At 41.7% G+C, this 15345-nt stretch overlaps 1 protein-coding gene across 7 annotated transcripts in view; it reads right to left on the bottom strand.

Annotated features, from left to right (window-relative positions):
• Positions 1-2469: 2469 nt before the first annotated feature.
• LOC111982533 (fibroblast growth factor 12-like) overlaps positions 2470-15345 on the bottom strand; it is a 130982-nt gene continuing 118106 nt past the window's right edge. For all 7 annotated transcript variants that reach the window (XM_024014101.3, XM_024014100.3, XM_024014098.3 and 4 more), the window contains 2 exons: positions 5897-6095; positions 2470-5040 (listed from right to left, as the gene is read on the bottom strand). In XM_024014101.3, the coding sequence (XP_023869869.1) occupies positions 4895-5040; positions 5897-6095 (345 nt within the window). In that variant the 3' untranslated portion in view covers positions 2470-4894. The remainder of the gene's footprint in view (positions 5041-5896; positions 6096-15345) is intronic.

Genomic DNA, 15345 nt, shown 5'->3' on the forward strand with positions numbered 1-15345 from the left:
TATATATACTGTATATATATATATATTCTTTAAATCAGTCATCCTGCGGCTCTACGAAACAATAGGCCTGGGACATTTTACAAACTTTGTAGTGTAATATTAAAGAAGCTACACAGAATTTTTGCCTCTTGGTGTGTTCTTGAGCCAAAGGGAGTCCCCTAATATTGTAGTGCCTCCAATTGGAGCCCCTGAAGTGACTCTAATCAACTGTATGCAAGGTTATCCTTTGTGTTGTCTTGACAACACCCTCGTCACACTTTTGGGTAGCAAAAGTCTTTACAGGTCTGTAGTTCTGATATCTGATTGGAGGTTAACTTTACAGTAATACTATTGGTAAACATCTCAAATTTGGAATCCAATCAACTCAGATGTTATAAAGAGTCATATTCATTTTCTCTTTCTTGTTCCTGACCTGCACTGGTGAGATATCTACACTCTCTCTCTCTCTCCCTCTCTGATCATGCTTAGAATAATGTTTTTTAATGCCTTGTACCTTAAGCTTTGTGCCTTTGATATAGACAATCCTTATGACCATTCATTGATCTTAGTCAGCTAAACACATAATACTTGATTGCACATGGTTGACGCCTCTGGCATATTGCTGTATTATCTTTATGGAGTCAGATAATTAATTTAATGGGCTAATTGCTTAGTCTTCTTACAAGTTGCATGTGAGGAGTATACAGTAAATTCAGAAAGTCTTTCAGACCCCTTAATTTTTGCACATTTTGTTACGTTACAGCCTTATTTTAAAATGTACATAAGTATTCTGACCCTTTTTACTCAGTTCTTTGTCGAAGCATCTTTGGCAGCGATTATAGCATCAAGTCTTCTTGGGTATGACGCTACAAGCTTGGCACACCTGTATTTGGGGAGTTTCTCCCATTCTTCTCTGCAGATCCTTTCAAACTATGATCGATCCCCATGGGGACCGTTGCTGCAGAACTGTTTTCAGGTCTCTTCAGAGATGTTAGATTGGGTTCAAATCCAGGCTCTGGCTGGGCCACTCTAGGACATTCAGAGACGTTTCCTGAAGTTACTCCTGCATTGTCTTGGCTATGTGCTTAGGGTCGTTGTCCTGTTGGAAGGTGGACCTTCGCTCCAGTCTGAGGTCCTGAGCACTTTGGAGCAGGTTTTCAACATGGATCTCTCTGTACTTTGCTCCGTTAATCTTTTCCTCGATCCTGACTAGTCTCCCAGTCCCTGCCACTGAAAAACATCCCCACAACATGATGCTGCCACCACCGTGCTTCACCGTAGGGATGGTGCCAGGTTTCCTCCAGACGTGACGCTTGGCATTCAGGCCAAAGATTTCAATCTTGATTTCATCAGACCAGAGAATCTTGTTTCTCATGGTATGAGAGTCTTTAGGTGCCTTTTGGCAAACTCCAAGCGTGCAGTCATGTGCCTTTTACTGAGGAGTGGCTTCCGTCTGGCCTCTCTACAGCTATGGCCCGATTGGTGGAGTACTGCAGATATGGTTGTCCTTCTGGAAGGTTCTCCCATCTCCACAGAGGAACTCTAGAGCTCTGTCAGAGTGACCATCAGGTTCTTGGTCACCTTCCTGACCAAGGTCCTTCTCCTCCGATTGCTCAGTTTGGCCGGGCGGCCAGTTCTAGGAAGAGTCTTGGTGGTTTTTCCATTTAAGAATGACGGAGGCCACTGTGTTCTTGGGGACCTTCAATGCTGCAGACATTTTTTGGTACCTTTCCACAGATTTGTGCCTCGACACAATCCTGTTTCGTAGCTCTGCGGACAATTCCTTCGACCTCATGGCTTGGTTTTTCCTCTGACATGCACTGTCATCTGTGGGACCTTATGTAGACAGGTGTGTGCCTTTCCAAATCATGTCCAATCAGTTGAATTTACCACAGGTAGACTCAAATCAAATTGTAGAAACATCTCAAGGATGATCAATGGAAACAGGATGCACCGGTGCTCAATTTCGAGTCTCATAGCAAATGGGCTGATTATTTATGTACATTAGATATTCATTTATTTTTTTATACATTTGCAAAAATGTATAAAAACCTGTTTTCGCTTTGTCATTATAGGGTATTGTGTGTAGATTGGATTTGTATTTATTTAACACATTTTAGAATAAGGCTGTAACGTAACAAAATGTGGAAAAAGTCAAGGGGGTCTGAATACTTTCCGAAGGCACTGTATTATATGCAAACATATCAAATATTACTTCACTACAATATTGTCCAGCAAATTACCCAATTACCTTGTTTGCCTAAAACTAATGACTTGTAGTAGAGTAGTTTCATGATAGGAAATGGATTAATATTACATTATATTCATGAATCAACATTCAAGACATTTTACGTAAACATTTAGCAATTAAACTTCCATAGTGTATACTTATCAAATTCAGTGGGTGTGTCAGATCAAAGGTATTCAATAGTCAAAGACTCCTGTTTAAACTACAGGAGCAATAAAACGCCAAAGAGACTGGGGTTTGGTATCATTATTTTTATTGTTCAGTTATATTTTTCATCCTGCTGTTTATTTGCAATGTTTTTCTATTATATTATGCATATGAAGGTGTTTCAATAAAGGTGCAAACATTAGCAAACACATAGAAAGACCATTTACCGTAAATATGGCATTAATCGCACCCTTCAGTTTTAGCCTACATGGTCAGGTTGAGATCGACAAAGGGCCTAGCTCCTTGATGAGATATCCAAACACACCGGTACACATTTAGGCAGGGCTCTTTTCGCCCCATACCATTCATTGCCTGTATGCCATGGACCTGACCTCATATCAATGACCCAACCCTCCAACACAACTAGTCCTAGTGGTGGTGTCATTTTCCCCAATGGAAGACTTCTCAGAGGAGTGATTGGATAAGTAGTAGTACACCAATTAAATGCAAAATCACCAATTTACACAAAGAAAATTCAGGGGGAACCCGCTTTCAGGCCGGGCCTCCTTCAGCACAGCAGCCAATCAGAGACGACCTCATAGACCTCATGACTCATTGACAGGCTAATTTAAACATATCTAAAAACTCTCCTCCAGTGTTGGTTGACCGAGTCATGATGAGTTTAACTGTGATAAGTAAAGAGATAATAAGACAATAGGATATAGGGCAGTGTGTATAGATATTCCCAGCAGTGGATCCAGTCTACAATGAATCAGGGCAGTGTATAACAGATTCCCAGTAGTGCAACTTATCACACAGGAATGCTGAGGTTTATACAATGACACATTGTATGATTTGGATGGTCGAGAAAGCAGTCTGTGCTTTTAGCAGAACTCACAAAAATCTAGATTGCTATTATAAGTGGAGGTCCCACTGAAATATGAAGGACTTCCTGGATGATGTCTGAAGGTATACCTGGGTGTGGAACTCAGGTTGATGACAGCAGTAAGTATCATGACATATGACATCAGGGTTTGACCTTTGACCACTCTCGTTAGCCCTAGCTGTCCCCTCATTCAGGATCCTTCAAGTGTGTCCATCACATCTCTCACATTCAAATCATTGTCTGAGTCTTTTGATCAAATGCTTTTTAGTGTAGCAAACTATGTTTTTAAAGGAGCACACCAATAACAATACTTCCTTTTCAGAATTTCATACTGTACATACAATGTTTCTTGGCATAAAAAACATCTGTGTACCCCTTCACTACTGTACAATATCAGAACTCTACATATCCGTCTCACTGAAAATTCTGGCCCAGCGTGACCGCACCCCAGACATCTTGACCACGGCATGTGACTGCTCTGTGAGTGCAGGAGAACAGTGGCTGCACTATCAGCTCAAGTGGCTAACAATAATACTAAACTGTACCATGTGACCAGCCTAATGTTGGAAAGGCAGCTAACTCCATCAAGCCCAACAGATGGCTGGTACTGTGAAGTACAGTGACCCCCCCACCCCAGTGATACCCTTTGCCCGTCCCCTTCCCCATGAGAGCATCATAGCAAATCAGAGAGCAGGATTCGTGATACACGCCTATTCCCCTCTGACGGCAGTGTCTGCAGAAGAGACCCTCGAACCTCCCCGTGCCAAACCCCCATCCATGACCCCCCTTCCCCAACCCAAAAGGAAAACTATAGTAATGATAGGAGGGAGAGGGGAAAGAGTCTTAGGCCTAGATTCAATCAGATCAAGCGTTAACTGGCTATAGCCGACACCCGCATAGCTCATGTTTTAGCTGTGTCGGAGGTGTAACTGCGTTGGAGCTGTCAGATCGGTGAGCAGCTGCTCTTGATCATTGTCACGAAGCCACACCCAAGTTCAGAACGAGAAAGCGTAGGCTATATAGAAATAATGACGCTCAAATTTAAAACAACATTTTGAGGATCAGCCAAATCGAGGTGTAAATTACATCTCACATTCCAGTGCTCTTAAACGGCAATGTCTGTTTTAGGTATAATGCCAGGAGCCTCTTGTCGATTTGACAGCTCTAACGCAGTTCCACCTCCGGCACCGCCAAAACAACTGCTATGCGGATGTCGACTAAAGCTGATCTGTTTGAATAACGCCCTAAATCAATTACAATACAATGCTTATTCATGATTCTAACAACACAAAGTAGTAAGTGAAAGTGCTGTTACATTCATAAAATCAACGTGTGTGAACTACCATGGTTTAAAGCTTATTTTAGAGCTTGACTTTGAAACATTGACATTGTCATGATGAGGAGGACGAACTCCCTGGTGCCACACTCATATCAGGCTTTTGCATAAAATGTCAATTCAATGTCCTGATTGAAAAATATTTTCTCCCATTTTTTTCTAAAATATTTCACAGGCAAGAATTTCGTAATTGTATTTTTTTTCTTCTATTTTTGTTGTTGTTGTTTGTTGTTGTTGTTTATCGTCGTTGTTGTTGTCGTTGAACAAGGTGTAAGAAATACGTGGGGCGATGTGCAGGCTATGAGCCACCATCCTGCACTGTGGAGTTCTGCCCCACCCCTTTTTCTCCTCCGTTCAGGAGAGCGGGAGCCTCAGTCCCTGAGTTTTTACGTGAGCGTCCCTTCTCCTCGATGTCATGCAGCGATGGCTCTTTGTACATGCAAACTGAAGAAAGGGCGGGGGAGGGGGACAAGTGAGAAAAAAGAGAGAGATGGAGGTAGAGAGTGAAGAGGAGTGAGAGAGATATGGAATATTTATACAGTAAAGAGATATAGGAGAGAGCAGGAGGGGAGAGAAGGGAGGGGAGAGAGACAAGACAATAAGAGAGAGAGAAAGAGAGAGAGTAGGGGAGATAGAGGAGGTAAGGGAGAGTGACAAAAAACAGAGGAGATGAATTGAGAGATTCAGCATTAGTTTAGAGTTAGTTTAGTTCAAACACACAAAACATTAGAACCTACATTTGCCCTCCAGCAGGGTTGAGGTCAATTTGAATTGAGGTCAGTCAACTCAAAAAATAAACTGAAATTCCAATTTCATTTTCAATAATTTCTCAATAAACTGAAAATAAGAACCTATTTATTTAAAACATTTCAAAATTCAGATCACTTCCTGAACTGCATGACTTCAAATAAAATTGACCCTAAACCTGCCTCCCAGTACCGAGGAAGTCATTTAGCTTCTCAAACTTGAATGGATTATCTGGGTACCTGTGTCTGAGGACTCAAATCTATCAAAGGCACATTGAGGTCTTCTCAAACAAACAGAATTCTTGAAATCTGGCAATCTGACATTACCCCAAACAGAATATGTCGTTATAATGTCCCATGACAATTTTGGCCTGCTGGGTCATTTATAAACAGATACAAAGATGCTTCATTAACATAGCTATGGCTTGTAAAAGTGTTATGACTCCTATTAAATGCACTTTAAATAAACCTTGACTTGATTTATGGCAGGTGTTGCATTTGAATCCAGCCCTGAGTGTGGCTGGCTGGCAGCCAGACAGTGTTTCGGGTCTCACCTTCGATGGGTCTGGGCACAAAGTGTGAGCAGGGCTTGGTCTTCTTCACCCGGTTGCCCTTCATGACAATGCCGTCCTTGTTGAGGCCCAGGTACCAGGCCCTGCCAGACTCGTGCTGCCGGAACAGCGTCGATGAGTAGATGACATAGTAGTTCTCAAACACAGACTCCTTGAATTTTGCCTCTACTGTGAACAAGTCCTGAGGAACAAAGAGAGGACAGTGTTCAAAGATCTAGCCCACCGGTTTAAAATTTGTCAAACATCAATGGAATTCTTAGTTGAGAAGGCAAAAAGTTGTCAACGAACACTAATTTTAACCAATCAGTGACAAGATTTCAAAGTTTTGTTTATTTCAAGTAGAAATCACGTTTGTTGACAACTAAAATAAATATTAACCAAAAATGGACATTGATTTTACGTTGCAGTGCATTCGGAAAGTATTCAGACCCCTTGTTCTTTTCCACATTTTGTTTCGTTACATCCTTATTCTAAAATTGCTTAAATAAACATGTTTCCTCATCAATCTACACACAGTACCCCATAATGGCAAAGTGAAAACAGGTTTTTATACATTTTTGCAAATGTATTAAAAATAAAAACAAAAATACCTTATTTACATAAGTATTCAGACCCTTTGCTATGAGACTCGAAATTGAGCTCAGGTACATCCTCTTTCCATTGATCATCCTTGAGATGTTTCTACAACTTGATTGGAGTCCACCTGTGGTAAATTCAATTGATTAGACATGATTTGGAAAGGCACACACCTGTCTATATAAGTTCCCACAGTTGACAGTGCATGTCAGAGGAAAAACCAAGCCATGAGGTCAAAGGAATTGTCCGCAGAGCTACGAAACAGGATTGTGTTGAGGCAGAGATCTGGGGAAGGGTACCAAAAAATGTCTGTAGCATTGAAGGTCCCCAAGAACACAGTGGCCTCCATAATTCTTAAATGGAAGAAGTTCGGTACCACCAAGACTCTTCCTGGATAGAGCTAGCCGCCCGGCCAAACTGAGCAATCAGGGGAGAAGGGCCTTGGTCAGGGAGGTGACTAAGAACTTGATGGTCACTCTGACAGAGCTCCAGAGTTCCTCTGTGGAAATGCGAGAACCTTCCAGAATGACAACCATCTCTGCAGCATTCCACCAATCAGGCCTTTATGATAGAGTGGCCAGACGGAAGCCACTCCTCAGTAAAAAGGCAAATGACCACCCGCTTGGTGTTTGCAAAAAGGCACCTAAAGGACTCTCAGACTATGAGATACAAGATTCTCGGGTCTGATGAAATCAAGATTGAACTATTTGGCCTGAATGCCAAGCGTCACGTCTGGAGGAAACCTGGTACCATCCCTACGGTGAAGCATGGTGGTGGCAGCATCATGCTGTGGGGATGTTTTTCAGCGGGAGACTAGTCAGGATCGAGGGAAAGATGAACGGAGCAAAGTACAGAGAGATCGTTGATGAAAACCTGCTCCAGAACGCTCATTACTTCAGACTGGGGCGAAGGTTTACCTTCCAACGGGACAACAACACTAAGCACACAGCCAAGACAACGCAGGAGTGGCTTCGGGGACAAGTCTCTGAATGTCCTTGGCGCAGCCAGAACCCGGACTAGAACCCGATCTAACATTTCTGGAGAGACGTGAAAATAGCTGTGCAGCGACGCTCCCCATCCAACCTGACAGAGCTTGAGAAGATCTGCAGAGAAGAATGAGAGAAACTCCCCAAATACAGGTGTGCCAAGCTTGTAGCGTAATATCCAAGAAGACTCGAGGCTGTAATCGCTCCCAAAGGTGCTTCAACAAAGTACTGAGTAAAGGGTCTGAATACTTATGTAAATGTGATATTTCCGTTTTTTATTTGTAATACACTTGCAAAATGTTTTTTTTAAAAACAAAAAAAAATTGCTTTGTCATTATGGGGTATTGTGTGTAGATTAATGAGGGGAAGAAATTATTTGATTAATTTTAAAATAAGAAAAAGGGGTCTGAAAACTTTCCTAATGCACTGTATGTCAGGTTTTCGCCTGAAGGGGTGTTACCAGTGGAGGCTGTTGATGTAAGAAATTAGGAGGATGGGCTATGGGTGTTTCCTATGACTACATTACATTACATTACATCCAGACATCACAATGAGCACATCCTCCCCACATCCCCATCCACTGGGTATTACAGGTTGGTTATGTATAAAATCCAAAACAATGGTGGAATTTTAGCAGAACAATCCAAGTCGACCTCTAGAAGATCCTATCTACAGTCTTAGAAAAAAAGGTGCTATCTGGTACCTAAAAGGGTACTTCGGCTGTCCCCATTTGAAGAAACCCTCTTTGGTTCCAGGTAGAACCCTTTTGGGTTCCATGTAGGACCCTTTTCAGAAAAGGTTCTACATGGAACCCAAAATAGTTCAACCTGGACCCAAAAAGGGTTATCCTATTGGGACAGCCAAAGAACCATTTTGGAACGTTTTTTTTCTAAGAGTGTACGTCTTACTACAGAGAGTAACATTTGGTCTAGATTTCTCCTTTTTTCCAGGCCTTGGAATTGGACGACTGTGCCATTCTGTCATAGTACCCTCGAGCTGTGCACAGGTGCACAAGGTGGAGAATGTGATTAATCAGAGCACAATACACCTCAAGTAGTATGTACACACACACACACACACACACACACCTGACACATGCTGTAGACATGGACGAAAAGACAGAGATCGCCCTGTTTAATGTTTTCTGAAATTCAATTTGACAACATTATCTCTACCATCACCCCTCCATTATTTCAGCAGATGGTAATGTTTCCTTGAGCTCCAAGGGATGTTTTTTGTGAAGAAGACAGCGTGGAGGACAGTGGGAGAAGAGAGGGAGGGAGAGCAGTGTGAAATTGAGGGATGGAAAAGAAAACATAGAGAATATAGTAGAAGACTACATGCAATGAAATAGACAGTGACATTTAGTCAAGGGCCATGGCTTTTTATATCACCATCTGACCACCCAATCCAGATCACTCTATTCAGATATAAGATCACATTAACGAATAAAAACGTACATTGTCTACAGTGGCGGTTGGTGACGTTTAAGATGAGGGAGGCTGATTTTTTTTAGGAGCATGACCTTATTTCTATTACAGCATATTGGAGGTTGTTACAATTTACCCTACGAATTAAAGTTTACAACCTAGATGCAAAGGGCGAGAGAAAATATTGAGTAATCAAGGTGACAGACAGTGACACATTCAATACCACCTGACACACTCTTGCCTGCATCAAGCTGATCTATGGTGTAATCATTAGTCCAACAGTTGCAAACAAGAGTTTCTATTGGACAAATTCAGGTATGTTTATCCCTGTTTCGTTACGTTTGCTTCCGTTTAAGAAAAGTTTTTCAACAGAATTGGCAGAATGAATACATCCCTGATCACCGCAAACACAGTTCACTTTTATAGCAAACACATTCAAACAGCATGATCTTTTGTTCATTGTATAATTTGTTCTCGCATCTACGCACTCTCCTCCTCTCACCGTTTCAGTACACAATACAACATCTGTCTGTGACCAGGCAAAAAAAACTTTCCATGCCATACCATAACCGCTAATCTCTACACACAGCCTACATCGTTGTCACCATATTAGCTAACATCATAGTCAACATCAAGGGCGCAACTTTCACTTGGGACAGGGGGGCATGACCCCCCCCCCCCCCCATTCTAAATAGCATTTTTGTCCCCCCAGTTTTATCATTGCACTGTAATACTAAAAGCGGCATCGGACCATGCAGACGCCTCAGAGCGATCGGGTAGGCTGTTTAGAAGTTTCAGACGGCTGGATTTAGGACTGCACGCACACCACAGAGCGTGCGGACAGGCTGTGTGAAGGCAAAGCTTCTGAAAGGCATGGTGCTGCTGTCTGCAGCTGCTGTCTCTGAGATGTAAAAGCAAGCAGAGACAAAACTAGCTATACTTTAATTGACTGATGTAGCTGGCAAGGTAACTTCTGTTTGGCTTAACAGAAGAAAAAGAAAAAATTATTCCCAGTGCTGAGCTAGTAGCTAGTAGTGTAACTGACATGTAACGTTAGCTAGAGTAACATCCCCTCTCGACTGAAGTTCTGTCTGAAGAGAATGAACTACCTAGCTAGTAGCTACCACAGCCAGTTCAGCTCTAGTCTCTAGCTATCCGTCACGTAGCTGTATCTAACAGCTGTTATGTGTATGGAAATGTTTTCTAGCCGTTTTGTCCCGTTTCAACATTAACCATTAACATTAACTTGGATAGTTTTCATCCGTTAATGTACCATTAGAGCTAGCCAAAAGCTGGCTAACGTTAGCTAGCTAGCTCATTAACTTTAGCTATTATTTTTGCCTCAATCACACGAGACCTGAATTAAACAATGAAACCAGGGGCCAAATGATTGAAGACCAATATTCTGATGTTTTTTTGACAGCACACTGAGTTTTTATTAGAGTCAGTATAGCAATGTAACGTTATTGATCTGTCAGTTTCCCTAGCAAATTCCCTACTTTTCACATTTACATGGTATAAACAGCTCTACAGGCTACACTGTCATGGTGCACAGTAAGTACACAATACTATGCTCATCATGTCCCAGCGGGGTCAGACAGCAAAGGAAGACCAGTCTACGGAGCTCAGGTGAATTTTGCAGTATATTAGCTATAACAATCAGTAAATGGATACAAAGTACCATTTTGAATTGACGGATAGACTACAGTCTGGGATCTGGGAATAATGGTAATTTCAATTATTGAACCATTGATTCTATTCTTGGATAATATCATGTATAAATGTACACCAAGGTCATTCTTTATCATGCCTCATCTGAGCAGGATCCGATGGTGACAGGGGTCTCAGCAGGGTCAGGCAGCCAGGGAAGTCCAGTCTGTGACGGCTCTGAGGTGAACTATTGCAGATACAACACTTTATTCTCTCTGTGCAGCAAACACTGGACAAGCAAGAAGCTTAAAAGAATGAAACGATTTGAAGGCAGTCTGACAAACCTCAAGTTGATTCCCAAACTGTATCCAAGGTTGATAGAGGCTTTTCCTGATGACACAAATGTCAAACAAAACTGTGAGGAAGACCTGGGAGACACTATTGATGATGATGAATGGACACATATATGTTTGAATTCCCAGTCATGTTCATGTACTCTCAGACATAAATTACTGCAGTTTAAGACCATCCATAGAGCATACTATACTGACCAAAAATATAAACGCAACATGGAACAATTTTACTGAGTTACTGTTCATATAAGGAAATCCGTCAATTGAAATAAATTCATTAGGCCCTAATCTATGGATTTCACATGACTGGGCAGGGGCGCAGCCTACCCATTTAGGAGCCAGGCCCACCCACTGGGGAGCCAGGCCCAGCCAATCAGAATTTGTTTTTCCCCACAAAAGGGATTTATTACAGACTGAATACTCAATTTCATCAGCTGTCTGGGTGGCTGGTCTCAGACAATCCCGCAGGTGAAGAAGCCGAGGGACACAAAAGGGGACATATTTGCATGTTATGATCTTGTGAAGGCTGGCTGAATTCTTTCAAAGAGTATGTTCTTTTATCTCAGCATGTCTACAGATTCTCCCTTCTCCCTGTTTTTGTTTGCTTGGAAATGTTGATACTGGAGACTTATCTGAAGAAACTGTGTAACCAAGCATTTATAGCGGCTAAGAAATGCATTGCCATGAATTGGAAGGTTGGTTATCCTCCCACAATTTCACAATTGTTGGCAGAAATGTCAAGTTATGTACCACAAGATTTGATTTGATTTATTATAAGATTAAGGGTATACTGTGCAACTTTCACAAGGTCTGGGTGCCTTATATGAAATACTGTATGAAAAAAAATGTTCTGTATTGAAAACAGGATTTTTTTGGTGTGCAGCAGTCGCAAATAGATAGATATTTTTTTCATGGCACACTAGATACCCCTCTGATTTGCATCTGTCTTAGAGGACTAATCCATTGAGGAGGCCACAGGGACACGGTCCAAGAATATGGGGATTGTGGCTCAGATGCACAAGGCACGTACGTCTCTCTCCCAGAATGCGCTCTCTCCCGCCCTTTCGTGGGTATTCATTGTTTCATAACTTCATTGTGTGCATTGTTTGGTGTGACTATCAATTCCCAATTACATATATCACCAGTAGTAGCCCACATTTACCGTTAACTTACGGTAATTTCTGTTAATGCCATCGATATATTATTATTACAGTTATTTACCGTTCTCATTGTCGGATTGGACATGTGTTTTGCAGTACTCACAACCTATGCTACACTTGTGAGAAACACGTTTTTGTTTATTACATTCAATTTATGAATTTTGTCAATATATTGTTTGTCTTTCGTTTGAAATGCTCCTGTCAACGTTGAGTAAGGACCTGCACCTGAATATGGATATAGAAGTAGGACTAGTTTACCTGGCCTGCGTGCAAATGTAGGCCTATAAACGTGCCCAGTTAGGGATGTCTGATAGTATTTCTGATCGTCTTAACTCACCACCACTAATGAGCTGTGGAGCTTCTCAACATCATTCTGAACAGCAAGTAAACAAAGTATGTTTTTAGAATAAATTGAGAATGACAATAGTTCCTCACAGTGTTTTAACAATATTTCCAGCTCTCTCTCTTTCGATAACCACTCGGCATGAAAGGGAAAAATGTAATGCTCTGATCCATTGGAAGAATCATACCTGATTACTTCTTATCCCTTGCACAAATAGCCTACAGCTGTGTCTGTCCCGAGCTCACTGGCTCAGGAAACTGAGGGCCCAGAATATTTTATACAATGTTTCAAGTTTGCTAGTGCGAGTTTCGGCAACCCAGTTAATAGTTGATACAATGTTTCAAGTTTGTTGCAGACAGGACATGAGTAGCCAATGTGATTTATAGGATATTAATTTGCAGGCTGCAATGTTTTTATGTTGGCTTTATATAGGCTATTTTTACATAGTTGGCAATGGCAATAAAAGTTAATTTTATATTTGTATCATTTTCATTTAGATAGAATGTAGATTAACCCCAGACAATGATTTTGAGATACAAAGACTATTATAAATTAAATTAAACTGTTCCACAAAAATGTACAAATCAAAATCATAACTGGCACACAGATTGGTAGAAATGGTTAGATAAATTGGCACCCTAAATGGAAAAGGTTGCCGACCACTGGTGTAGCCTATTACCGGCAACTTCATGAGCTTAACAGCAGAATCTGCGAAGGCCAGCAGCAGAGGGAGGATGGTCAGGAACAGTTTTAATTCTTCTGGTTAGGCAATCTTGAACTCTGGCTCCCTCTTGAGTCAATTGTGTGTCTTAATTATTTAATCAAACAGCATGCTTAATGCATCAGACCAGTGCAGTAAATATAGCCTAGTTGATTTTATTGGAAATGGAAACATGGAAAAATAAACATAGGAACATTTTCACCAATTATTTTTTTGTCGTGTACAGCCCTAGTAGAAATGCAGGAAATGAGCTTCAAATGCCTCAAAATTCTGAGGGAGGACCCCCAGACCCACCGCCAGGTTATGTCCCCCCCACTTCTAAAACCAAAGTTGCGCCCCTGGTCAACAAGCAAGCAGTTTAGCAGTTACACCGGCGGGCCACAGGGAAATAAATCAATAAAAACAAAAACTTACCTTGACTTGGAAGAGTTCCAATGTTGGGGTTCCATAGCCAGCTAGCTAACATAGCATCCCTCTATGTTTTAGCCGGGTGTTTGAGTAGGCTAAAATAGCTAGCTGCATATACAGTGGGGAGAACAAGTATTTGATACACTGCCAATTATGCAGGTTTTCCTACTTACAAAGCATGTAGAGGTCTGTAATTTTTATCATAGGTACACTTCAACTGTGCGAGACGGAATCTAAAACAAAAATCCAGAAAATCACATTGTATGATTTTTAAGTAATTAATTTGCATTTTATTGCATGACATAAGTATTTGATACATCAGAAAAGCAGACCTTAATATTTGGTACAGAAACCTTTGTTTGCAATTACAGAGATCATACGTTTTTTCCTGTGTTCTTGACCAGGTTTGCACACACTGCAGCAGGGATTTGGCCCACTCCTCCATACAGACCTTCTTTCAGATCCTTCAGGTTTCGGGCTGTCGCTGGCAATACGGACTTCACTCCCTCCAAAGATTTTCTATTGGGTTCAGGTCTGGAGACTGGCTAGGCCACTCCAGGACCTTGAGATGCTTCTTACGGAGCCACTCCTTAGTTGCCCTGGCTGTGTGTTTCGGGTCAATGCTCTTACTGAGGGAAGGAGGTTGTTGGCCAAGATCTGCGATACATGGCCCCATCCATCTCCCCTCAATACGGTGCAGTCATCCTGTCCCCTGTCAGAAAAGCATCCCCAAAGAATGATGTTTCCACCTCCATGCTTCACGGTTGGGATGGTGTTCTTGGGTTGTACTCATCCTTCTTCTTCCTCCAAACACGGCGAGTGGAGTTTAGACCAAAAAGCTCTATTTTGTCTCATCAGACCACATGACCTTCTCCCATTCCTCCTCTGCATCATCCAGATGGTCATTGGCAAACTTCAGACGGGCCTGGACATGCGCTGGCTTGAGCAGGGGGACCTTGCGTGCGCTGCAGGATTTTAATCCATGACGGCGTAGTGTGTTACTAATGGTTTTCTTTGAGACTGTGTCCCAGCTCTCTTCAGGTTATTGACCAGGTCCTGCCGTGTAGTTCTGGGCTGATCCCTCACCTTCCTCAGATCATTGATGCCCCACGAGGTGAGATCTTGCATGGAGCCCCAGACCGAGGGTCATTGACCATCATCTTGAACTTCTTCCATTTTCTAATAATTGTGCAACAGTTGTTGCCTTCTCACCAAGCTGCTTGCCTATTGTCCTGTAGCCCATCCCAGCCTTGTGCAGGTCTAAATTTTATCCCTGATGTCCTTACACAGCTCTCTGGTCTTGGCCATTGTGGAGAGGTTGGAGTCTGTTTAGTTGAGTGTGTGGACAGGTGTCTTATACAGGTAACGAGTTCAAACAGGTGCAGTTAATACAGGTAATGAGTGGAGAACAGGAGGGCTTCTTAAAGAAAAACTAACAGGTCTGTGAGAGCTGGAATTCTTACTGGTTGGTAGGTGATCAAATACTTATGTCATGCAATAAAATGCAAAATTAATTACTTAAAAATCATACAATGTGATTTTCTGGATTTTTGTTTTAGATTCCGTCTCTCACAGTTGAAGTGTACCTATGATAAAAATGACAGACCTCTACATGCTTTGTAAGTAGAAAAAGCTGCAAAATCGTCAGTGTATCAAATACTTGTTTTCCCCACTGTATATAGCTAGCTCTCTCCTCTCTCTCTCTCTCTCTTGCTTCTAATTAATTTTTGATCAATTTAATTTGTTCAAATCTGTTCAACAATTGTCTCTCTCTCTCTCTTTGAGTCATCTTCTCACCACATTT

The sequence above is a fragment of the Salvelinus sp. IW2-2015 genome, linkage group LG22, assembly GCF_002910315.2.
Source record: "Salvelinus sp. IW2-2015 linkage group LG22, ASM291031v2, whole genome shotgun sequence".
NCBI lineage: Eukaryota > Metazoa > Chordata > Actinopteri > Salmoniformes > Salmonidae > Salvelinus > Salvelinus sp. IW2-2015.